General features: G+C 47.4%; 1 protein-coding gene across 2 annotated transcripts in view; it reads left to right on the top strand.

Moving 5' to 3' along the window:
• PTEN (phosphatase and tensin homolog) overlaps nt 1–27,304 on the top strand; it is a 231,178-nt gene that overhangs the window by 85,448 nt on the left and 118,426 nt on the right. For both annotated transcript variants that reach the window (XM_085605587.1, XM_085605590.1), the window contains exons 3-4: nt 3,490–3,534; nt 22,938–22,981. In XM_085605587.1, the coding sequence (XP_085461713.1) occupies nt 3,490–3,534; nt 22,938–22,981 (89 nt within the window). The remainder of the gene's footprint in view (nt 1–3,489; nt 3,535–22,937; nt 22,982–27,304) is intronic.

The following is a 27,304-nucleotide window of genomic DNA, read 5'->3' on the forward strand; positions in this document are numbered from 1 at the left end:
TGGGCTGAACCACCCTCTGCTCTGTTATGTCTTTGTCTCTCAGTACGATGAACTTTGAATGTACGACACACTTTTTTTTTTTTTTTTTTTTAACCAGTCTGGGTATGAAGTTGGTGCTGTTTGGAAGCAGCCAGTTTTTGTGGTCTGGCATTGCAGTGCAGCTTTTGCCAGACAATTATGTGAGTATGACCAGGAGAGGTGCTTTGGCTTCCCCAACATGTAGGGAGTTTGGGGTGCATGTTTTGCTTGGACAGAAATTGTGTACTTTTACAAAAGAGTGCTTGTCCTTCACACAGCTGTGAGCTTCCTTTTATTCATCCAGCTGCCTGAATTTGAACTTTAAGGGGCACACACATGACATTGCAATGCTATTAAAGTGTCAAAAATCTTGGTGTCTGTGGCAGCAGCACAAATAAGTAAGGAGGTCATTAACGTACATGGATTTTTTTTTTTTAGATCGGTCTTGACAGTGCAACTGTCACCTGAGTTTTAACCTACATCAATATTATTGTACAGTTCTTTTCTTCCACATAAAATGCATATCCATTCTCATGATATCTACTTGTAATCCTTCACAATAACAGCAAACATTCCTTTAAAGCCAAATTTATTGGCATTGCCAAGGTTTGTTTACTGGAATGTGCTACATCTGCAGCTTGTTCAACCCACTCTTACATTTCTGGAGTACAGGTCCTGCTTGAGTTTGACTCTCCTTTTGTCTATTTTTCTGCTGTTTCTAATGTTACCCAGTTTCCTTATTATATCTCCATAATTATTATGTTAAAGCTCTCAATTGACTTTAAAGTTGAGTGATTGAGAAACTAAACAAAATGATTATTAGATGTAGAATGGTCCGGATTTTTGCAGAACACATGAAAAGATAAGTGCCAACCTTCAAACAGTCCTTGTGCAGCAGAAGTACTCCAGATCTAAACTCTACTGGGCATCGTCTACCGGAAAAGTTTGGCTTTTTTTGATGATAACTTTGTCAATGTTAGAAATCCGAAACAGATTATGCGTTTAATAAATTTCACATGGGAAGACATTAAAATGTATCCTGATGTTATTTTTAGACACTATTGGCAATTACCTAGTAATTGTTTTTTTTAATGAAAATGGTCGCTAATAATGAAATGGAAACAACTGTTTATAATTGAGTTTTATACTAACATTTGTTTGAAGTGACATCAATTATAACCGTTAATTTAATCTGGAAAGAATTCTTCGACCCATATACCACCATGGTATCCACTAAATGTATAAGTCCAACTACTTTACTTGTGTGATATAATTGTATTGTTTTTTAAGAATGCTTAAGACTGGTTGTGTACTGACAAAATGTATTACAATGTCCGTATCAATTTTGTTTATAGCACACAAACAACTTAATTGTGTACACTTGTTTAATTAGTATCACATGAGTATCAAATTTCTAGAGGTTTATTTGAATCTTAAGATTATTGAAAGCACAGATAACTTTGATGTGAATGAGTGTTACCACCTTTACATAAGTGTGTCCTTCACATTTATTGAAGGGGATCTCCAGGGGCGAATCGGTGTGACACAAAGTAGCCCAATGGGCTCTGGGATAACCGCTGCTCTAAACATATGTTTTATGATTCAAAGTGGAGCAGTGGCTTTCACGGTCATCTCCACAAATGCATTTTCTGAGCGAAGAGGTAAATAACCACTTATAGCTTAAGCCACCTGTTTCATTTCCCGTTCTGCTGTGGGGTTATACCATTTGCTGTCTTGGCTAGCTCAAATCCACTAAACAGATTTATCTTTGTGAAATAAATATCTCTCCGAACACTTGGAGCCTAAAATGTGTTTATTCATCTAAAATAATTGATATCGCTATATAGCATGACAGAACTTCGCCTCACCAAATAATGAAGCATTTAATTCGAATTCCTCTTCTAATTTCTCCAACCTTTGTACACTTTCTTCACATAGGCAGTTGAATCATGTGTGACAGAAACTGAAACTTTAGATAGCCGTATTCAATGGTACTTAGGAATAAACAAGCACTGGCATAGCCAATAGGTCTCTCCTTTGGGACCTTATAAGTGTTTAGCCATGCAACAGTTGCATAACTAAATACTTATAAGGTCCCAAAAGCGAGACCTATTGGCTATGCAAAGCGGCCGGGCGGCCGCGAAAGTGAAAGTGATCGCGGTAAAGCGCGGCGCACGTGTCCGCGCACATGCACTGTAGCTCTAGGCTGGCCTAGTAGCACTTTTTGGAGCCCTCTCAATAAGTCTCGCTAGACCAGCGCATGCGCTGGGTCAGGCGAGACCTAAAAAGGGATCTTGAAAAGAGATTCAAGAACAGATCTGAGAAGATAAATACGCTTCATTGAGAATTCTTGTTCTGTAGTCCAAGCTTTGGAAATTAGTCCAGGTGCTATAGAGGCAAGAGAACTTACGCATGTTAGTATTACATGGGCATCCAAACATGTGCATGGCTAATAACATGGTCATGGCTGCGGATGATTAAACCGGGCCATTTGCCAATGCGTTATTACAACTCGTATCTTGATTCCTTTCAGGGAACCTTGGTGAGCAAATACTAACCGATTAATTACTTTTTCCGATTTCTTAACTTCCTCAGGAGTCAGTTTCCTGATAAATCACTATTTTGTATGTGGCCTACGTTTTACCCAAGGTAGCATTGCTTTCTGGATTGTTCAGTTTCACCCAGAAGGCTATCACATCCAACATATTCTTTTTGTAATAAGTAAGGCATGCCTACAGCATTGTTGTAACATTTCCTAAAAAATTAAACCAGATGTTTAGCTTGGCTTCATAGCCAACTCGGGCCTACTAAACTGATTAAAAGCTTTCCCTCACTATATTTCATTGGAGGCACACAACCTCTATTCAGTCAGAAACTGGTAGAGAGGACAGTCACCATATGGTCAGAGCCGAAACTTACCTGTTACGCTTTTTTACTTTGTTGTGGTCACATAAGGTCTTGTGACAGCTGTCCTGTCGGGTCAGATCTAATAACCCTAAAAATGGTCTTTGTAATTTCAAGTACGGGATTACATTGTGCCAAGCACAAAATACATTTCTGTATTATAGCAGCACCTACCCCCCGAGTGAAGGCTACCTTATCTGAAACTTTCATTGTGTCCGTGTGTCTTTGAGTGAAACTCGCTTAACACATCACTAATTACCTGAGTTTGCCCTCTCAGTCGGTGTCGTGCACCTTGGGGTGAAAGGAAGAATATGACGGAAGTGAGCTTTTCTGAGAGCAAGTTTGGAACTGGGAGCATCAATAGGACTGAGAGCGAGATCATGACTTGTTAAATGTGCAAAGAGCGGGAGTGTCCCCAGTGTTTGGAGCAGTGCACAGAAAAAACGATATCTTTTTGTTTTTAAAACCACTGAGAAATAACCAAATACATGTCTTTCTTGTTAATAACTTGAACATCGGTGATGCCGTAATTAATATAACATAACCCTTTTGTTTCCCCTTTTTGAGGTTTTTGGATCAAAAACATAAAAACTACTACAAGATCTACAATTTGTAAGTATATTTCTTTCTGTGAATATATTTAAGAATGCTGCAATGTGAGATTTATTTCTGCTTTAAGGTGGTAACAGTTGTAGTATGTTAACATTTAAACTGTATCCTAATCCATAATTTCAGCAATCCATTCACACATTATCAAATTTCTCTTTTGTGGAGTATTTCTGATGTACCTCTGTGCAGGTTTGCTTCCACGATCTAAGTGTGTGTGTGGGGGGGGGGGGGGGGGGGTGGTGGTAAGGGAGGAGAAGCGGTTTGATCCTATTTTTAAATGAGGCAGAGTACTGTTTTGGCACAGTTAACCGATCCCCGACTCGGTGTGGTGGCGTGTTTCAGTCCTGCTTGTAAGATCACAAATTCTGTCACCAACAAATATGCCATTAAAGAGCTTCTTTAATACCTACCCTCTCCTCTAAATGATAGACCATTGCTAAAGATCTGGCATCTGTAATGCGTTCATCAATTTTTCTTTGACCCTCTCCTGGATTTCCATTTCCTAGGCGTTTGTGTAGTGTTCTGTGCAGCCTGTCAAGATGGCTAATATCCTTCTTGGTTCTTTGGTGGTGTCCAGCCATTATTTCCGAACGCATTGTAGTTCTTTGAAGTCTTTCGGAGCAAAGCAAGCTTTTATCTGTGATTGTGCAAAACTGATGTTCATTGTCTGGTTTGCAACTCAGACTGGTAGCTGCAGTAGTCTGTGCACATTTATTTTCTCCCGCCTTTGCTAGTCTATTCCCCTTTGGAAGATTCAAAGCAGTCCCGCTACTCTTAGTTTTTATAACTCGCTGCAATATTAAAGATTGTGGTGAAATGTAAAGCGTAAAGAAATTGTGAGCAGTGAGGTTTGGAAAAAGCTTGAAAGGAAAAATGGAAGGGAAAACTAGCATAATGTGGCTGGGTAACTTGATCCAGGTTATTGGAAAATGATATCCAGTGAATAGCATCAGTAGTTTTGCGCAATCAAAGCAACTATATGCTCACTCCAATCTGATGAAATATTTTATATAAAAAAAGCAAAATATGTTAAAGAAAGCGTCACATTTGCTTCAGTGGAAACTGCCTGTGAGATGTTATCCAATTTAGTAGCAAACACATTCCCTTCCTCTCAAACACTTGTTCACTAAGTTTGTGATTTGTCTTCATCACTTTGCAGTAGCCCCTGCTTTTTATGTTTTGAAAAAACTGACTTTTAAAGAAGTTACGTTTTTATTAAGTTTAATTTTCAGGAATTTCAAAGGTGGGCCTACAGTGTGATTATGACTTTGCATAAAGTTAACCATGACTAGTATAATGGACGTTTCTCCCCATAGCATTAGTCATGCAATTAGGTAATCTTTACTTTGACGTCCACCTAAAAAACTGTCTTGGTTGGGAGGACTGAGTGCTTGGCACAGTGGGACTCTTAAGTATAGAAGTTAACATGTCCATGTAGGAAAGTGGGTATTATGTGGTGTGGGAGGTTAGACTTCGCCATGTATTACTATCACAATACCCCAAAGATACTCCTTGAATTCCCACTAATAAATCAATCGAAATCTGACGACAATTCATAAAAAGAAAGTGTATTTTTATCTTCATTTAGACACCAAAACGAACGGAATAGCATGCATATAACGAGTTCTAGATTTTAGTAGCAGTATTAAATCAGTGAAAAATAATATATAGAAAATATAACCCGGTCAAATCGAAAAACTACTAGTGACAATAGTCGCATGCAGATAGTTACGTGGAATCAATATTCAAGTACTGCTACTTGACCTCTGTGCACTATAACTGGTGTGCCTTTGCTAACATGTATTCACTATAATCTCAATATTAAAAAAAATCATATCAATATAACACTCTTGATTGTGCTTTATTTAAACAAATTATCACGAAAACCTTGTTCTATGCAACATGATTTAATCTGTTGTAATCACAGAAAACAATTACAGAAATCACATTCTTAATATATACAACTTATGGCAGAAATTCCAATTCATGCTTCAAACATATTCATGTTCGTGCCCAATGCTTTTCGGGCCCTTCTACGGGGGCTGAATCTATGAACAACATAAATATTTTTTCGTTACAACATTATTCAATGCGCAGGGAAAAATTAATGTAAACTGAGAGATGCCCATCACAACTTTATGCATCGCTCAAACAGTGCGAGAAACTGATCAGGAAAACTTGTGTGATTGTGGTGAACAGAATGGAAAGAAAGAGAGCAATGGAAGCCAAAAAGAATCCCGACCTCTAAGTCTACTATAACGAAACGCACTCACCAAGTGCACAACCACAGTATCCCGTGTCTGCCACACCTTGCTCAAACCCATCACAATACACCTCGAGCCACCCGTGTCACTACAAAATACCTTGATCCTGCGTAAGCTGTGTGGAACCCTGAAACAATGGAGAGAACATTATAATATCTTGTTGTACCCTAACCGAACTCACAAAAAATTAAACCATACTCTTCTCCTTGGGTACTGACCTGCCTCTATCTGTGAGTCGCTATGGTGTGCGTAGGATATGAAAGCCAATGAAGACCATGAACCTGAAACGACAACAAAATACACTCTCATTATTTCCTCGGATTCTGGTAAACTCGCACTGTTATTGCCACGGCAGCTTACAGTGCTCCAAACCTTACCTCTCGGCAGTTTCTCGACATCCTAAACGTGTACGCCAGCTCACCCTTAAACCTTTGTGACACTTGCTGCAACTAACACCCCACTTAAACGTACGTGAACTTGAGTTCCGTCTTTCCAATGTATAGGAGTCCATCCGGGCACTTTTTACTGTAGATTAGATTCTTGAAGTTACAATCCGCATTGTGCTTACGTTTAATTGATGTGCACAGAGTTACGTGGGACCCTTACAAGGTTAAGGTCATGGGGGCCCCTGGGCCAGCCCACGACAGTCCGTTTTATTTTGCCTAGCTTGTGGAGTCTGGGTGCTGAGTTGCCCTGGCTGTCAGTGGTGCTGAACGGGAACAGCGGGGGTGCTGATTTTCCTGCTTAGGATGCACATCTGCTGATGTCAGATGACGGTTGCACGGTGTTCCCTGTAGATGCAGAATTGTGTTTGGGGGTTAGTTCTAGATGTGCAACCAACAAGCCTTTTCAGTGGTACGCTCAGCGAAAAGCACTTCATGAGGTCCCAGGGAGCGAGCTAGCGGCCTGAACTTCATGGCAGGCAGGACTACAACCCTCACAATACAATGGGCTATCTGTATTTGGGTGATCCCATGGAGGACTTGATGGCCAGTGATTCTTCAGATCTGGTGAGTGTTTTACCTACAGTTTGCAGGGGACTAGTGCCACTAGTCCAGGGGAGTCTGATTGTGGCTTCCACAGGGAACCCCTGCTCTGGGGATACCGAATTTTAGCCAAGGACAAGGATCTATCACGCTGTTCCAAGTCTGTGACCCAAGGACAAATTATCCCTCTTTTGCTTTGGTGCTGTGGCCAAAGTCCTGTTGTCAGAGACATGGGTCTCTTCTTGGTCCTTCCTAGATGCAAGTTGTTCAGAACTGAGGTTCTGGTGGTGTCCGGGGGAGGTGGGCGGGGGGGGGGGCATAATCCTAGATTTCGGGCAGTTAGGGGTGTGGGAGCTAGTAGCCAATGGGCATCTACTCCTCCCCTGAGGTGACCACATCCAGGGGTGCAGGTCACCTGCACTACCCAAAACCCTCTATTCTGCCACTACTAAAGAGGGCAGAAAACCAAATTTAGTGTACAGACCAGGCTGCCCACCCTGGAGGTGTGGCTAGTCTTCTGAGGGTGTACACCTCCTTGGCTAACTAATTTCCCATCTCTGTGGGATCAAATGTGCCTGGGGCAGGGCTGTTACCTCAACAGGGAGTTAGCCCTGCTGCATATCCGAGGCGGTGCAGCCTTTGATGCTCACCGCTTTGATGTGCCAATTCAGTAGCCTGCTTGAGAGGAGGGAGGTATGACCTCCTTCCTGCCCAAGCCTGTGTTCCTGACTCCTGGGAGTGCTCACACTGCCTGGCAGGATGTCAGAATCCTGTCTCGGCGACAGAAAACGCGGGCTTGCCAGACAGAGCACAGTGAAGCTGGGGCATCTATGTTGGAATCTTCTACAGTGGCCACCTGGTTGCATTTCATACCACGCAGGGTACGAGATCTGTATTAGTGGTGAGAACAACACTTTGACACCAAACATGACATGTTTCGGCAATAACCTACCAGAATTGCAACCTCGAATGCCCAGGTGGCAGCCCATGTTAACCTATGGACTGCTAACACTTATAGTAGTTTCCAATGGGAAAGGCCACTGTAGGGACATAAAGGCTTGCACTTGTATGTCCTCACCTTTAATATACTGCACCCTGCCTCCTAAGCTGAGGAGGCCTTCCTTAGGGGTGCCTGACCTATATTAAAAATAGTGTATTGACTGTGCCGCGCATGGTAAGGGCACAGTAGAGTTCGAGCAGTTTACACTGCTCCTGCAGTCTGCAATGGCAGGCCTGTTGTCAGTAGTTTGCTTGGGTGGCACAAAACCATGCTGCAGCCCTGCTGACCCTTTTATCACCTATACCCTGATTACCTCTGGTACCATATACTAGGGACATAAGGGTGTAATGTCTTTGTGAATTTGGCATTACCAAATCGAACATAACCGTTGTGGGGGAGAGCTGAGGCACTGGAGCCTGGTTACCAGGTTTCAATGCACTCTGACTCGAAAACCAGCATGTAGTAGTCCAAATGGGGACAAAGTGTGGGGGGGGGCGCGTGGCACATTTGCAGGGATCTATTTAAAAAAAAAAAAATGTTTACAGTCCATCAATGGAGGGCTTATGTATCCGCAGACACAGACCTTGTGGATATAGATAAGAGAAGAAGTTAACCAGGTTGTGCCCTTGAAAGAGCTGTTCTGTGTAGTCCCCAAATTGGCCACAATGTGCAACTGTATCTGAATTTGCCTCGTGATTTATTATCACAGTATACACCCAAATTTTAAAACAAGACATTCCGTCACTAAATTCCTAGTTCTAGTCCAACTCTATGTTGTCCTGGACAGACACCAGTCAAGGTATTAACCTGAGTTCAGGTCACTTCTAAGCCCATGAATTGTAGCTCTGCTGTTGGCAAAACAGCATATGTTGACAGGTTCTGCATTACATGCGGGACTCCGCTGAAATCTTGCTCTGCATCTGGCACACAAAAAACATAAGAGTTTGTGTCACTGGACAAAACTACGTTTGAGTGCATTAATGACATCTAATACCCTCATGCAAAGCACCAATACCATGCTGAAGGTGCAAAAACACTTAACCAAAAATGGCAAATAGAAAATAAAGGATAACATTTTAAGAATCCTATCACCTCCTGGGTGATATCAGTCCCTACATTTTAACTTTCAAACTAGAATACCTGAAAGTCCACAATGACCACAAAAGGGCTTGGTACAGCCTTGATCATATCATGCAGTCCCATATTAAGTAGGAGGTTGCAAAACTAAGCATGCAAAGGAGCTCTGGCAACATTTGAAACCTACACAACTTCTAGAAGGATGTCTGGTTGTGCTCGCATTGCCTCTGGAGATGAGGAAACTTTACTGCGGTACCCCTGTTGGCAAAGCAATAGTACCAATTTCTAGGTGATAGAAAATGTCGAGACTGTGGCAGTTACCCATTTCCCACTACGGGAGAAGATGGAAGGATAAACTGGAAACGAAATAAGAATTGTTTTCATCCCGATAGAGGTAGGAATGTATCCAATTATTAGATTTGTGTATTAGAAGGTACAAGAAATGTGACCACATACCTAATTCCCCACCAGTTCGACAAAAAGATGATGTGCATTCTCCCACTACGGGAGAAGATGGAAGGATAAACTGGAAATGAAATAAGAATTGTTTTCATCCCGATAGAGGTAGGAATGTATCCAATTATTAGATTTGTGTATTAGAAGGTACAAGAAATGTGACCACATACCTAATTCCCCACCAGTTCGACAAAAAGATGATAAAGATGATGTGCATTGTGGTAGGTTTTTGGTTGAAATGCCAACGTGTCACCTTAACCGTAGGTCGTAAATAACCCTGGGCGTAGTTTGCGAAGTAGCCCTACGCGAAGTGCACTTTGCGAGCTACGCGTAGCTTTGCAAATTGCGTAGTGCACTGTGCAAGATGCTGTTCGCACTGATTGCACAGTTCGGACAAGCATCCGGCACTGTGCAATCAGTGCAAACTGCATCTTGCACAGTGCAAGCGGTCGTTTTCGGCCGCTCGAGTAGATTTCTACTCGAGCGGCAGCTTTCTCAACGCGGACTGGTAGTTTCTCAACGTGAGGGGTCGCGAGCATACGTGACCACTCGCAATGAGAAACCTGAGCTCCCCGCATTGAAAAGCTCTCCCGGAGGTTTATTTTCCTCGCTCGCGATCGACAACTTGATGTTGCTGATCGCGAACGAGGAAAAAGTCTCGCCGGGATGTCCTTTTGCTTACTCGCGGTCGCCAACTTGATGTTAAGGACCGCGAGCAAGCAAAAAATGACCGCTGCACTACGGTACGCGTGTTTGCACTGTGCTACGTGCAATTCGCATAGTGCGAAGTAGCGCAAACTTTGCAAACTACGCAAGCGAAGCTTAGTGCTTTGCCCAGGCTTAACCGTAAACATGTAATTACATTTCAGCATGGTCCTAGATCCTTCTGAGCTAGGCTTTCCAAATGCTTAGCACTGAGACAGCAGGAGAAAAGGCCATGCATGTTCACCTTACAGATGAATAGGCATTCTATGAGACCAAACAATGCTCACAGTAATTTAAAACTTTTTATCAGATTGAGACATCTAGCCGCAGATTCCTTACCTTTGAATTTCCCAGGAGTCAGGCTGGATCTGGATTAGGTGCGCCGGCCAGCTCAATGTGATGTTGGCCAGCGCAGATCTGTGAAGAGAGCTACCCTCTTGTCACTTTTTTGACAGGCTTTTGTCGACGTTTTGGTGACTATTTTAAGTGTGTATGTATTTTATTTCCAAACCTGTTGAAGATTTCTGGGTTTAAGCCGTGCGGCGCCTTTCTTCGCGCCATGCCGTTGACGGATCCACACTTAATTTGTCTCTGGTACCTGGAGCTCGACCATGGTTCGAATTCTTGCTCCGACTGTTGGGCCATGGCTGCAAACCTTTTGAGTGAGCGATTGCAAAAGCTGCTGGTGGCCATGTGCTCTGCACCACGCCGTTCGCCACGGAGGTCTTGTTCTCGGTCCCGGTTGAGAGGAAGGTCTGGACACCATTCTGGGAGTCCTAAGTCCTCGTCTTCCCACTCAAAATTCTTGTTTGGGTTAGGTAAGAGGCATAAGAAACACAAAAAGTTGGAGCGGGCTTCAACTTCTCCCCGTCCATAGGCTGACATAACTGACGAGTGTCGATACTGTAGGCCTTGTTCTGCGTAGCCTGCAAATGGGTTGAATCCGCTCTTCCCTACCTTTCCAGGAGCCCCGTTTAATAAATTTTATGACACCATGTGCATTTTATTTGGCGACCTGACCCTCCCAGTGTGCCTTTGGGCTACAGAGGTTGAGGGGGGGCTCAATCCGGTTTCGTGCCATTAGCTCCAGCCCGTTGCCCCCTCTAATGGATCCGGTTGTGGATCCAAACGGGCTCTGGTTGTGCTACTACAACCATCCACCCCCCCAGCACTGGCCCCCGCGCTGAGACTTGCGATACTGCTGCTGCCCCTCACCAGCTCCATTCTTACCCCAATGAGCCAGATCGGCGCCTACCGACGCAGGTTCCGGTGCCTTTGCTACTATTTGGTCTTTGGTTGGTTCCTTAGCTTTATTTTGCGAGCTGGGATTGGAGGAAGATTGGAAGGGGTTGCTGAACCCTTTACAAGACCAGCCTGAACACGAAATGGACTGGTATGAGGAATTGGGTGAGGCCAGTTGCCTGGATACATCTCTAGATCCTGCCCTGCTTTCTCACCCGCTGTAGCTGCGGAAAAGGGAGCTTCATATGTTGTGGTGATGAGGAGGGCAGCTGAGGTCCAGACTAAGGTCTTGATGACAGACTTCCTGCAGCCGGGTGTCTCCTACTCGAAACCCCTCCTGCCTTTCAACAAGGCGTTGACTGATGTCCTGCTGGGAACCTGGTTCAAGCGCAGCACCATTGCTCCTGTGAATAGGACAATCGGCCGCCGCCATTGCCTTGCACCTGGTGACCCAAAATTCCTCACTAACAACCCTACCCCCGAGAGCTTGGTGGTCCAGGCCTCTACCTCACAAGGCACGTTCCCTTCCCTTCCATACCCCTGGATAGGGAATCCAAGACGCTGGATAGTTGGGGCGAGGAAATGTTTTCTTCTGCCATGCTTGCATTACGGTCTGTGAACACTGCATGCCTATTGGGCCATTACTCCCAACCCTCGCGGGAATGGGAAACCATTTGTTGTGGTCTTGGCACGACCGACTCACTGGACAGAGCGATGTCATAGAAGATGGCTGTTGGACGCCACACCTGGCTGAGAACGTCTGACTTTTCTGGGGCTGTCTAGGCTTCCTTTGTGGACATGCCCTTTGATGGCACCTGTCTCTTTGGAGGCATGACCCTGGATCACTTTTTAAGGACTCACGGGCCAAGGCCAAGTCCTTGGGCCTCTCAGTGGCCTTGGGCCTTTCCAATCAGCCATTCACCTGTTTCGTGGCCACTGAACGACCTTTCAGCCATGCCAGCCATATCTAAGCAACAAGACCGCGCAAGTTCAACAACCTCTACATGGCCATGGCTCCTTTCGATCCCCGTGGGTCGGGCAGCCAGGGGTCTGGTCCGTCCACCCCTCCCCCTGCATCCTTCAAACTTTCCTAGTCTGGCCCTTTAAGATCATGGGCAGCCATTTGGTGGCAGGACTAGCCATCACTACCACCACTGGCAAAACATCATATCCAACTGGTGGGTTCTCCAGATAGTACAAAGGGACTACTAACTTCCCTTCGAGGCTACCAGTCCCTCCATGCCTCCAACTTACAACCGGCTGAGAGAGGACCACCTGAACTTGCTTCAGGAGGAAGGCAGATCTCTCTTGGCCAAGGGAGCCATAGAGAGGGTTCTGGTGCCAGAAGTAGGCTGTGGTTGCTATTCCTGCTACATTCTGGTCTAGAAAAAGGACTAGGTCCTTCGTCCTATCCTAGATCTGCTAGTCCTCAACTACTTCCTCAAAAAATAAAAAGTTCCAGATGGTCCCGGTGGTGTAGGTCTTGTCTGCCCTGGATACTGGTTTGCAGGACGCCTATTTTCACATTCCCATCCTACCTGCTCATCGGCGTTTCCTGTGGTTCACGGTAGGCCACAAGTCCTTTGAGTTCACTGTGCTCCTCTTTGGCCTTACCAGCACCCCTTGAGTGTTCACCAGTGTGATGGTGGTGGTTGCAGCTCCTCTGCGCCGATCAGGTGTTCCAGTTTTCCCCTATCTTGACGATTGGCTGAAACTGAGCTCGCCACAGACTGTCCTCTCCCACCTCCAGACTACAGCGAACCTCTTGCTTTCGGTGGAGTTCACTATCCACATGCTGAAGTCACACCTGACTCCTTCTCAGACACGCCCTTTCATTTGAGCTGTTGTGGACACAGGGCAGTTTTGGGCCTATCCTCCCAAGTGGCGAGGCTAGGATATTCAGGCTATGATACCGATGTTTCCGCCTCTATCCTGGGTTTTGGTGAGACTGACTCTGAGGCTGCTAGGCCTCATGGCCTCCTGCATCCTGCAAGTGACATATGCCATATGCCAGATGCAGTGGTTCCTAAAGTTCCAGTGGGGAAAGCATCCGGGGAATCTCTGTCATGGCCCAGATTATGGAGGGAAACTCACAGAACCTGGGGAGGCCATCTGGGAGAGGTGGAGATCAGAGGACTCTGATCTCCGGTGGAATCAGGACTCTACATCAGCTTGCTGGAGCGCCAAGCGATTTGCTTGGCATTGAAGGCTTTTCTCCCTTCCATCAAGAGAAAGCTGGTTCAGGTGTTCACGGACCACTCAACGGCCATGTGGTACTGCAACAGATAGGGCCAGGTAGGGTCGTTGACACTTATCAAGAGGCCCTGCATCAATGGACATGGCTAGAACTGCAGGGCATATCCTTGGTGGTTCAACACCTGGCAGGTTCTTTTAACACCCGGGCGGACAAACCCAGCAGTCTATGACTAGCTGATCAGGAATAGCCTCTCCATCCAGAGGTGGTGCAAGGTTTCTTTCAGAAATGGGGAGAACCTTGGTTAAATCTATTCACCTCTGCCCAGAACGTGCAGTGTTGCAGTTTTGCACCCTGGAGTTTCCAAGGCAACACTCGCTCGACAACGCTTTTTGCCTCCAGTGGAGCTCTGGCCTACTTGAAGCCTTTCCACCAATACCACTCCTGCCCAGAGTGTGCAAGATCAGGAGCGACTGGGCCCAAGTCATGCTTGTGGCTCCGTACTGGGTACGGGAAGTCTGGTATCCCGAGATTCTCCAACTGAGCATCGATCCTCCAATCGGGCTGCCCCTTCGGAAGCATCTTCTGTCGCAGCAGCAGGTAATGTCCTCCACCAGAAACTGTCAACTCTGCACCTTCCTGCTTGGAGACTGAGCAGCAGCAGCAGTTACAGCATTCGACCTTCCTCCTGAAGTCTTTGATGTTATTTTGGCAGCCAGGCTTTCCTCTACCAAGCCGTGTAAGCCTGCTGGTGGAAAACATTTGTAACCTATTATACAGCAAGGTCTATTGATCCTCTCTCTGCTTCCATCTCTGTAGTCCTACTCTTTATTTTGGCCCTTGTCCAGCAGGGCTCTGCTCTGGGTACTCTTAAGGGGGCTTGTCTGCCCTCTTGAGGCTGCCATACCAACCCTCTTTATTTAAATCCCCTAGTGTAAAAACATTTTTTTTAAGGTCCTTGTACAGATGTTCCCGACTGCCCCATTCATCATGCCTCAGTGAGACCTTAATTTGGCTCTCACCGTCCTGATGTGTGCTCCGTTCGAACCTCTGCTCAACTGCCCCCTCTGGCTGTTTATCAAAACAGCCTTTTTAGTGGCAAAAACTTCTGACAGGAGGGTGAGTGAATTGCAGGCTGTCATCCAAGCCTCCTTACCTGACCATCTTCCCTGATAAGTTGGTGCTTCTCACTGATCCACTTTCTTACCAAAAGTGGGTACACCATTCTACGTGGGGCAATCGGTCACCTTGTCCACTTACTCTGCTCCTTCACACCCCTCTAAAGAGGAGGAGCGATCTGGACCCGAAAATAGCATTGCCGTTCTACATTGACCGCTCTAAAGAGTTCCCAGTGGATCACCAACTCTTTGTGGGGTACGTTCAAAGAAAGGTTGTGTGGTGCAGAAGAGGACTATCTTGCGCTGGGTCATCCTCTGCATTAAAATTTGCTATGCTCTGGCCAAGAAGTAGCCTCCTGAAGGCTCAAGAGCTCATTCCACCAGAGCTAAGGCTGCTACCATGGCACTGAAACGTGGTGTTCAGTCCTTGACATATTTGTCAGGTAGCAACGTGGGCATACCTGCACACGTTTGCCAAACACTACTGCCTAGACAGTCAAGTCCGAAAGGTATGTCTTTTTTGGTAGCTCTGTCCTGCAGGACTTCCTAGGCTAACCTTGTCCGCAGTCCCTCCTCCAGGGATGGTATTGCTTGGGTATCTATTCAAAGGTAAAGAATCTGCAGTAAGATGTCTCTATCAGATGGACAAGTTACTTACCTTCGGTAACTCTTTATCTGGTAGAGACATGATCTAGCTGCTGATTCCATTCTGACCCACCCATCCTCCCATCACTGCTGACCGGTTTTTAGGGTCAGAGCTGCTCCCTTTCAGTGCCCTAGTTGTTCTAAACACACCACTGTCGGTGCACTTCATGGCTCAGCGCTCCTGGTGTGGAAAGTCGTGAAAAGTAACTGATGTCAGCGTGGCGAGATGGCGTCTATATAGGTAACGCAGATGTCGTTCAGAGCTGACCTACACCACCTACCTGCGCACAAGTGTATTGCTCGAGCAAAAGTCTTCCGGATCCAGCCGGACGCCTCGGAAATTAGGTAAGTAATCTGTGGCTAGATCATGTCTCTACCAGATAAGGCATGACCGAAGGTAAGTAATTTGTCCAGTACAGATTGTAAATTGTACTGCCAATGGTGCACTTGGAGAACAATGCAGAGGAAACACCAACAGACTTTGTTCTCCAGAGGGCTTGTTAAAATGAAACCTCGCCAAAAAAACAGATGTGGCTCCCCTAGTTTGAAGTGGCCGGAAGATCCACTTCATTTATAACCACCCATTCAGGTGAATATTGCATCATTCACAAAGCCAATGGCAAGCAGTTGCAAATGGCAAAATCTGAAACATTCATAGGCTGTACTATCCACAGCAACCAAACACTTGATACCTGCTAAATATTGTGAGCCCACACAGTTCCCCCTCTCACAGAATGGTGTCAAGCATTTGACTTTGCCAATTGTTAAGCTACATGTATGCAGCCATAATAGTAATTTATTGGCCAGTGGTTAGTCTTAAGTCTAAGTGGCTAATTAATTCTTGTGCAGAGTGTACACATTTGTGTCAGTGGTGGAAATCCATGAATCTGTTAACGGGGGTGGGGGCTATAACCACTCCAGTTCCACAGCAGACAGTCACATCAAAGACTCAGCTGATGTGTTTGAGAGCTGTGTGGGTGAACATTGGAATGGGTGAAATGGCATGTGTAAGACTTAACAGTACATTATTCTGTTGGCTTTTAAAAGATGTTGACCTTCACTCTAAGCCCTTGTCAAAGAAAATTACATGGCAAGGTGGTGATGAACCAGGTGGATAACACTACAGTAATATATATGTTCGAGGCATATGAGCTGCTGATTGTACACTTAGCATAGATCGCCATCTGGTGTTGGGCCCGGATGTTTGCAGTTTGTTTTTGTTCTTTGGACAGTCTTTGGAAGTCACGAGTTTGGTGACTCCTCCTTCGGTCCGTACTGCGCATGGGCTTCGGCTCCATCCTCAGATTGTTTTTTTCCGCCATCGGGCTCGGATGTGATACTTCGTGCTCCGGCTTCGAACTTCTACGGTTCCAGCCTCGACGGAAAATCCTCGTTCTTCGAGTTTTCTTCATCAATCTTCATCTCTCGAAGCGGCACTTTTCTCCATCCCGTACATCGGCACCGGCCTACGGGCCCTCCTCGACTCCGGTCCCGGCCGATGGAAAGGACTCCGTTCAAAAAGTGCCCAAAATGTGGGTCTAAATTTCCCCACACCGACCTCCATCAGGTGTGTAACCTTTGCCTCTCACCAGAACACGAGGCTAGAGACTGCCCCGCCTGTAAGTCTTTTCGATCTAAAAAGACCATCCGGGATCGAAGAGCTCGACGCACCATGGCGCACTCCTCGACCGCGGCTCCACCGGACATCTTCGGAGACGACGCCGAAGCTTCGGGGCAACTACACACCGAGCAGGAGGACGACGTCGTCAGCGCTTCCGAGGCCGACGACTCCGACGTGGAGGACATCACACTGGCGCAGCGGGTCGTGAGTACTGTACCCCCTCCCACCCCTGCGCCCAAAACCAAAGAGACTCAGGTTACACCCTCGCCTGGGTAAAACCAAGCACACAGCTTCCATCACCCCACCTTCGGGCCCGGTGTCGAAGCCTCAAAAGTCTCACGGCAGCTCGGGCACGAGCCAGCCGACGCCTGGTGCCGAAAAACACCATCCGGCACCGAAGAAAGTGATACCCAGCTCGACTCCGAAGCCACCGGTGCCGAAGCCTGGACTCTCGGTGCCGACGAAAAACAAACACAAATCTGTCGGCACCGACGCTCCGGCGCCGAAAACTCCTTCGACGCCGAAAAAACCAGAGGTTCCAAAAAAGCATGGCGCACAGAAACCATCGAAACCCTCGGCTCCGAAAACATCGGCGCCAGCGGACGATTCGGCGCCACTGGATCTCTTTACACCAGACCCTTTGCAAAAGACTCTCTTTAAAGATCCAAAGACTGGGCTATTGACTTTAGTTGTCAAGAAAAGACGTCTTGACACACCGGCTCCTCCTCCACCGCCCAAACGGAAGGACTCTGCTACTTCTCCTCTCAGAGTGCCCTCCCCACTACCTCCTCCTCCCCCTCCCAGATCTCCGCCACCCTTACCTTATCACTCCCCGACCCCGTCCCCAGATCCGGACTTCGGGGATCCACATTATGACCCAGCGGACGCCCCAATGGACCCCACTCCACCGGGGACCCCAGACCCATGGGAAGACTACCACAACCCTGACATACCTGATATGCCTCAGGACGACCTATACCCATCCAGGCCGTCTCCTCCAGAGGACTCCTTAGGGTTTCACCACTTAGTGCAGAGAGCAGCACACTACCATGGGGTGGACATGCATAGCGAACCAGTGGAAGATGACTTCCTACTGGACACATTTGACATTCAGGACAAGTCCCCGTCTATTTTTCCCATGCTTAAAGGTGTCACCAAGCATGCTGCAGAGGTGTTCAAAGACCCTGTCAGGGCCAGGGTACTGAACCCTAGAATAGAAAAAAAGTACAAGGCGGCACCCACAGACCCTGCATACATTAAGGGCCCTGCTCCCTTAGATTCCCTAGTTGTCTCCACAGCTAGAAAGCGGGCTAACTCCCAGTCCTCAGGGGAAGCCCCACCGCCAGACAAGGAATCGAAACTTTTAGACGCGTCTGGCAAACGCACCACCTCCCAAGCTGCAAACATGTGGCGCATTGCAAATACACAAGCGCTACTTGCGCGCTATGACAGAGCACACTACGACGAACTTGAGGCTCTTATGCAGCACCTCCCCGAAAAACACAAGCGCAAGGCTCATGACCTGATACAGGAGGGTAAACTAATTACAAACACCTCCATTAAGTGTGCCCTCGATGCAGCCGACACTGCTTCTAGAGCAATAAATACCAGTGTCCTGCTTCGTTGTCATGCCTGGCTCAGGATCTCAGGGTTCAAGCCTGAAGTCCAGGCGTCCATACTAAATCACCCTTTTGACCAACAAACTCTCTTTGGGCCAAAGGTGGACGAAGCGTTGGAAAAGATGAAAAAGGACACAGACACAGCAAAGTCTATGGGGGCACTCCAATCACAGGCCCCTAAACGTTCCTTTCGACGCTCATCCTTTCGTAGCACAGGCAGAGGCTTCTCCACCGATAGCGCCTCTACCTCCTACAAGTCCCCTCCTCAAAATACCTTTTCAAAGGGCAACCAAAGGGGTGGTTACAGAGGCAACAACAATAAGGGCAGGGGCAAAACTAACACCACCCGTTCCGCAACCCCGCCCGCACAATGACTTCCCTTCCCTCCCCCCAGACCATCCCACTCCGGTCGGGGGCAGACTACAACAATTTATCCACGCATGGGAGTCCATAACATCGGACAAATGGGTGACTCAAATTATTCGGTCAGGGTACTGTCTCGAGCTAACATCTACCCCACCCAATATCCCACCAAGACACCGTCCAATGTCTCAAGAACATTCCACACTACTCAAACAGGAGGTGCTCTCCCTCCTCCAAAAACACGCTATAGAGCAGGTCCCCGTCAATCAGCAAAATTTAGGGGTCTACTCTCTGTATTTCCTGATACCGAAGAAAGACGGGACCCTGAGGCCCATTCTGGACCTCCGGCCTCTCAATGCATACATACATTCAGACCATTTCCACATGGTCACCCTACAACAAGTCCTCCCGCTCCTCTGTCAGGGAGACTTTCTCACTACCTTGGATCTGAAAGACGCATACTTTCACATTCCAATACACCCTTCTCACAGGAAGTACCCCAGGTTCGTGGTGGACGGTCAGCATTACCAATTCACGGTTCTCCCCTTCGGGGTCACCACCGCACCACGGGTGTTTACCAAATGCCTAGCGGTAGTAGCAGCACACCTCAGACGTCAACAGATTCACGTCTTCCCCTACTTAGACGACTGGCTGATAAAAGCCGCGTCCTACCACCAATGTGTGCAACATACAAACCGCACCATCCAACTGCTCCACCAGCTAGGCTTCACGGTGAACTACCAAAAGTCCCACCTCATACCATCTCATACAAAGCAATATCTCGGGGCCACTATAGACACCTCCAAAGGTATTGCCTATCCAAACTCAGCCAGAATCGCAAGCATACAAGCCTTGCGCAAAACATTCCTTCCTCAACACTCTCTTCCAGCAAGAGTGTTTATGAAGCTCATAGGAATGATGGCGTCTTGCATTTTCATAGTGCCCCATGCAAGACTTCACATGCGTCCACTTCAAGAGTGCCTAGCACAACAGTGGAACCAGGCCCAGGGTCAGCTGACGGATCTGGTGTTGGTGGACGGCCGCACCCATCACTCTCTGCAGTGGTGGAACACCACAAACCTTTCCAAAGGGCGGCCATTCCTGGACCCGGTTCCTCAGGTGATTCTAACAGCGGACGCATCGCTCTCCGGCTGGGGAGCGCACCACTTACACCTCACCATGCAAGGTCTATGGACGCCACAGCAAAAATCGCTCCACATCAACCATCTGGAGCTCTTGGCGATCTTTCTAGCCCTAAAATCTTTTCAAAAACAGATTTCGGGCAAAGCAGTCCTCATTCGCACAGACAACATGACTGCAATGTATTATATCCAAAAACAGGGGGGGACACACTCTCCCCAGCTCTCCCGCTTAGCCCAGAGCATATGGAGATGGGCAATTCCCCAAAACATCTTTCTCCTGGCACAGCACGTTCCAGGCGTACAAAACACCGTGGCAGATCTGCTCAGCAGACAAACGCAACAACTACACGAATGGGAACTGCATCTACAAGTTCTTCACCCATTCTTCCAACAGTGGGGGCATCCTCAGATAGACCTCTTCGCCACCCACGAAAACAAAAAATGCCCAAGCTTCGCCGCCAGATACCCACACCCATTGTCCAAGGGCAATGCGATATGGATGAACTGGTCAGGCAGATTTGCATACGCCTTTCCACCTCTCCCGCTAATTCCATTAGTGGTAAGGAAGCTACAGCAGCACTCCCTCACACTCATTCTGGTAGCCCCAACATGGGCCAGGCAGCCGTGGTACACCACACTACTACAGCTATCGGTGGTACCACATCAAAAACTGCACCTGTCCCCATGCCTCCTAACCCAGAACCATGGAGAAATCAGGCACCCGGACCCAGCTCAGCTCAACCTTGCGATCTGGCTCCTGAAATCTTCGAATTTGGATACCTTAACCTTCCCCCTGATTGCATGAACATCATCATGGAAGCCAGACGTCCTACCACTAGAGCATGCTATGCCGCAAAGTGGAAAAGATTTGTAATTTACTGCCGTAACAATACAATCAACCCTTTAGATGCATCCATACAGCACATCATATGCTATCTGCTCCATCTTCACAGGTGTAACCTGGCATATTCATCCATACGCCTACACCTAGCAGCGATCGCTGCTTATCTACAAAACAGACAGCATTTATCACTGTTCAGAGTGCCCGCTATTAAAGCCTTTATGGAAGGCCTTAAACGAGTAATTCCTCCCAGGGCACCACCTTCCCCTGTATGGAATCTAAATGTAGTTCTTACACGGCTAATGGGTCCACCCTTCGAACCAATGCATAAATGTGAGCTACAGTTCCTCACCTGGAAAACAGCTTTCCTCGTAGCTATCACTTCCCTTAGAAGGGTTGGTGAAATACAAGCGTTCACTATACAGGAACCCTTCCTACAAATACATCACAGCAAGGTCATACTTCGTACAAATCCGAAGTTTCTGCCCAAGGTCATTAACCCCTTCCATCTCAATCAATCGGTGGAATTACCTGTCTTTTTCTCGCAACCTCAATCTGTTGCAGAGAGGGCCTTACACACACTCGATGTTAAAAGGGCTTTGCTGTACTACATACAAAGAACGGAACCCTTCAGGAAGACTAAACAATTGTTCGTTTCCTTCTCTCCACCACATAAAGGCAACCCCATCTCTAAATCCGGGATAGCTAGGTGGATTGTAAAGTGCATACAAATTTGCTATCAAAAGGCAAAAAGAACATTATCTGTTCCACCTAAAGCCCACTCTACTAGAAAGTTAGGGGCTTCTATGGCTTTTCTAGGGAACATACCCTTAGATGACATCTGCAAAGCAGCCACATGGTCAACACCGCACACCTTCACAAAACATTACTGTGTAGATGTGCATTCCAAGCAGCAAGCTAGTGTGGGCCAGGCTGTACTAAAGACACTTTTTCAAACCACTGCAACGGATACCGGTGGTCGCCGCTAAGGTTGGGTACTGCTATATAATCTATGCTAAGTGTACAATCTGCAGCTCATATGCCTCGAACGGAATATGCTACTTACCAGTATGCATCTGTTCTTGGCATGTAGAGCTGCAGAGTTGTACACGCCCACCCGCCTCCCCGGCTACCTGTATCCGTTCCAGTCTATCTTATTTAGATACAACACACATGGGTTTCTCACTGTTATTACTACGCTCCATTTCCTTGTTGGCGAAAAACAATCTGAGGATGGAGCCGAAACCCATGCGCAGTACGGACCGAAGGAGGAGTCACCGAACTCGTGACTTCCAAAGACTGTCCAAAGAACAAAAACAAACTGCAAACATCCGGGCCCAACACCAGATGGCGATCTATGCTAAGTGTACAACTCTGCAGCTCTACATGCCAAGAACAGATGCATACTGGTAAGTAGCATATTCCTTTTACTGAAACCTGTGGATCCTTGTTGTCCATTGTTATTGCAATATATCTGATACTAACCCATGCACCGGAATATACATAGTATATGTACCATCCTTAAGCTAAGCCCTTCATGACAGTATAATTTGAGGCAGTTGTGTCCTAAATTATTGAGCAATAGATCATAAAGTCTTTGAAGTATTTCACGATTGGGGCGCTTCAAACCTTGATCTTTTGGGGTCCATACCTCTGCAGGCTCACTCCAATGGGATTACACTTTTGGCAAACAGTTTGCCTAGCTTTGTAAACTCCAGCAGTCGTATCTCAAGTGCAGAGTCGAACATAAGACAATGGTTCTCATTGTACCAATTCATGGAAATGTTCTTTGTCATAGACTGGAAACTCATAAACTGTTAGTCTAGATTCGGTGACAGAGCCTTAGCTTTGTATGCTGTGAGTTCAGCTATATACACATACTCAGATGTTTGGATCTACACCTTGAAACTAGAATACATTTAAAAAAAATGTTATACCAAAATATGTAAAACCTCTATGGTTCCTGTAGATAGATACCCTAGATTTACATTGAAATTGTTGATGTAATTGTTGCTTTGCCTTATTGTTATTTCTCCTCCTCCACACAATCACTAGTTACAGAAAGCTTATTGACCGTAAGACTGCTACATTTTTAACAAGATCTTTTATACAAAATTGCATTTTTTGTTGTAGGTGCGCTGAGAGACATTATGATACCACCAAATTTAACTGCAGAGGTAAGTTCAAGGTTTAATTTTCTTGATATTGCTGCTAAAATGAGTACTAATTAACAGGAGTATACTGGCCTCTGTGTTGAAATCGGAGATTGTTTTGCATGCTTTTTCCCATTATGTGTTGACTCTCTCTCTCACTCTCTCTCACTCTCTCTCACTCTCTCTCACTCTCTCTCACTCTCTCTCACTCTCTCTCACTCTCTCTCACTCTCTCTCACTCTCTCTCACTCTCTCTCACTCTCTCTCACTCTCTCTCACTCTCTCTCACTCTCTCTCGCTCTCTCTCGCTCTCTCGCGCTCTCTCGCGCTCTTTCTCGCTCTCTCTCGCTCTCTCGCGCTCTCTCGCGCTCTCTCGCGCTCTCTCGCGCTCTCTCGCGCTCTCTCGCGCTCTCTCGCGCTCTCTCGCGCTCTCTCGCGCTCTCTCGCGCTCTCTCGCGCTCTCTCGCGCTCTCTCGCGCTCTCTCGCGCTCTCTCTCGCGCTCTCTCGCGCTCTCTCTCGCGCTCTCTCTCGCGCTCTCTCTCGCGCTCTCTCTCGCGCTCTCTCTCGCGCTCTCTCTCGCGCTCTCTCTCGCGCTCTCTCTCGCGCTCTCTCTCGCGCTCTCTCTCGCGCTCTCTCTCGCGCTCTCTCTCGCGCTCTCTCTCGCGCTCTCTCTCGCGCTCTCTCTCGCGCTCTCTCTCGCGCTCTCTCTCGCGCTCTCTCTCGCGCTCTCTCTCGCGCTCTCTCTCGCGCTCTCTCTCGCGCTCTCTCGCGCTCTCTCTCGCGCGCTCTCTCTCGCGCGCTCTCTCTCGCGCGCTCTCTCTCGCGCTCTCTCTCTCGCGCTCTCTCTCTCGCGCTCTCTCTCTCGCGCTCTCTCTCTCGCGCTCTCTCTCGCGCTCTCTCTCTCGCGCTCTCTCTCTCGCGCTCTCTCTCTCGCGCTCTCTCTCTCGCGCTCTCTCTCTCGCGCTCTCTCTCTCGCGCTCTCTCTCTCGCGCTCTCTCTCTCGCGCTCTCTCTCTCGCGCTCTCTCTCTCGCGCTCTCTCTCTCGCGCTCTCTCTCTCGCGCCCTCTCTCTCGCGCCCTCTCTCTCGCGCCCTCTCTCTCGCGCCCTCTCTCTCGCGCCCTCTCTCTCGCGCCCTCTCTCTCGCGCCCTCTCTCTCGCGCCCTCTCTCTCGCGCCCTCTCTCTCGCGCCCTCTCTCTCGCGCCCTCTCTCTCGCGCCCTCTCTCTCGCGCCCTCTCTCTCCCTCTCCCTCTCCCTCTGGGGAGCAATATTTTCTTCTTTACGGAAACGAATACTGAAACCTCAAAGGGCAATAAGAAATGGAGATCGGTGACGAACCAGTTTTCTGAAAAACACAACAGTGACACAGAAAATCTTGTTTTCTTTGCAGTGGAGAGGGTGTACATCAGTGGTAATAGATGCAATTAAGACGCTTGGAGTTGAGTTACATCTTAGATTTGCATACGAAATTCCCTGCAGGCTTAAATAGAGATGAAGCGATGGAAGTCCGTGTGGGGTGAATAACTCATGCAAATGTAGATCTTTTGGGATATGACTGTATTGACTGAGAATTTGTAAAGAAGTCTGCTTGTTTTTATCTGTTAAGCTGCTGTCTTTTTACAGGAATAAATGCATTTTCAGAGATGGATAACCCAATTGTAATTGCACATATTCATTGCTGCTGCAATTGCATATTTGCACATCATTTAGGCTGCTATGAGAACTGTGAATGTCAGAAATGGGTTTTCTGGTTCGCTAGTGTATGCATCTAAGCCAGGCAGAATCCACCACTATAGTCAGGATAAGAAGATAAAACATCGAAAATAACCCTGCTCACCCATTGGTAGCTTGGCACAAGCAGTCAGGCGTATTTCAAAGGCAATGGGTAAAGCATTTGCATATAACAAATGGTAATATGGTGAAAACACTACAAAAGGACACTAAACCAGTTTTAGAAAAATATTCAATACTAATCTGTGTAAAACAAAAAATCCAACATACAGTAATCCACAATATCTAAAAGCAAAAATAGACTTTATATACAGTTCCTTGAAGTTGAAAGCTATGTCCGGGGCTATCGCGGCGTTGTGAACAAACCAATCCAACAGTTCCAACCGGTCGCGGACCAGCTACGGTGTCAGGGAGACCTGTAAAACAGTACCTTTGGGGAATCGGGGCGTCTGACCTTGTGGTGAGCCCCGGAGGTGCGGCATCGGCAGGAGTCTCTTTCGGAAGTCTGTGCACAAGTCTTCGGGCCCTTGAAGTCACACGTGTTGCAGGTCGAACTTCTTGAGTTTGAAGTCAGTAGCGCTAGCGTCAGCAGACGTCTGGCTGTGGTGTGAAGCGGAGCGGTGTGATGTGATGTGATGTGCGGTGCCCTCAGGTCGCGGTGCAGGCAGCGGCTCGGTGATGGTTGTCCAACAGCGTCGGTGAGACCAGGGCTATGGTGCGAAGTGGGGCGGTGCTCGTTGTAGTGCTGACAGGCCATGGTGTAGGCAGCGGCATTGTTGCTGAAGCGCGGTCTTCTGTAGACCCAAACTTGCGGGGCCTGACGGGGCATTGCGGCGTGCTGGGCCCGTAAGTTGCAGTGCAGGCAATTGGGTCGGTTGACAAACTGAAGTCCATGGCACTGGTGTCGATGGGTGAAGGCTGAGGTGTGGGACGGCGTGGTGTCGTTTAACTTGCGAGCAGTGCCCCCAAACCACCGTTCAAAAGCAGCAACATCGATGTCCGCTTGTAGCATTGTCGTCAGTGAGTCAAGGGCTGCAGGGCAAAGCGGGCGGTGCTCTGTGTTCTGTACAAGTAGTGTCCACAGGTCGTGGTGCATGCAGCGTTGTCGGTCACAGCGTAGTGTAAAGCGAGGTGGTGCCCACAGGTCACAGTGCAAGCAGCGCCTCGGTTGCGGCGTCTTAGTCGGTGAGACCAGTGTTGCGGTGTGAAATGTGGCGGTGCCTTCAGGTCACGGAGCCAGCAGCCACAGCGTCGTTGGCGGCATCCGGTTACCTTTTTTCTCTGTGGCAGCTGAAGCATCCAGTTCCAGAAGCCGGTACCCAGAAGAAGTGAAGTCTTTGATTTCCCTGAGACTTCCAACAGGAGGCAAGCTCTACATCAAGCCCTTGGTGATGCGCATAATGCAGAAAGAACAGTCCAGTGCTTTCCCTGCCCAAGACAGAAGCAGCAACTGCAGGCCAACCCAGCAAAGCACACAAAGTGTTAGTCACTCCTCACAGCCCTCCTTAGTCCAGCAGTAATCTTAGGTTCTGGGGTCCGAGCCCCAATAGTTATACCACCTTTTCCTTTAAAGTTGGTACAGACAAAGTTCCTCTGGTACACCATCCAGTTCAGCCTGGTTCAGGCCAGGTTCATCACAGGACGTGAAGACAGCTTTGTGGAAGGCAGCCACAGTCCATTCAGGTGCAAGTGTCAACTACTTGCACCTCTCTAAATGTAGCCAGTTCTATTCAAGCTGGCTATGAGTCACCCAGGAAAGGCAGGGCACAGCTCAACCCCTGTGTCTGTCTAGTGTGAATGCACATCCCCCTTCTCCTGTCACTGTAAACCCAGACAGGGAATACACAAAAGGCAGAGGCACATGGGACGGTTAAGCAAGAAAATGCCCACTTTCTAAAAGTGGCATTTCCAAACACACAACATAAAAATTATCTTCACTAAAAGATGTATATTTAAATTCGGAGTTCAAGCATACTAAACTCCATTTCGCTACTTTATCCCAATGGAGAGTTATGCTTGTAAAATCTTACAAGGCAACTCCCATATTAAGCCTATGGGACAGACGACCTTTCAGTAGTGAAAAAACAAAATGTACAGTATTTCACTATCCGGACATGTGACACACAACAGTACATTTCCTAACTTTCACATACACTGCACCCTGCCCATTGGGGTACCTTGGGCCTTGTGTAGGGGTGCCTTACAGGGAAGGTTAGGGCATGACAAGTGGCTGCACTTGACAGGTCGACATGGCAGTAAAAACTGTGTGCTGACGCAGCAGTGGCAGGTCTGAGAATCCTTTGAAAAGCTACTTGTGTGGGTGGCACAATCAGTGCTGCAGGTCCACTAGCAGCATTTGATTCACAGGCCCTGTGCACATTACTAGGGACTAAGTAGTGAATCACATAAGTCAATCATGAAAACACCAATCCGTAAACACAATTTCATGGAGAACATACGCACTTTAGGACTGATTAGCAGTGGTAAGGTGCCCAGAGTCCTTAAACCAACGAAAAATAGGTCAAAAACAGGAGTCTAAAAAGCAAAAGGTCTGGGGGTGACCCCACTGAAAAAGCAAAGTCCAACAGTGGATTTATCACTTTATGTGGATATGCTG

Source organism: Triturus cristatus, chromosome 1_2 (assembly GCF_964204655.1).
Source record: "Triturus cristatus chromosome 1_2, aTriCri1.1, whole genome shotgun sequence".
NCBI classification, from domain to species: Eukaryota; Metazoa; Chordata; class Amphibia; order Caudata; family Salamandridae; genus Triturus; species Triturus cristatus.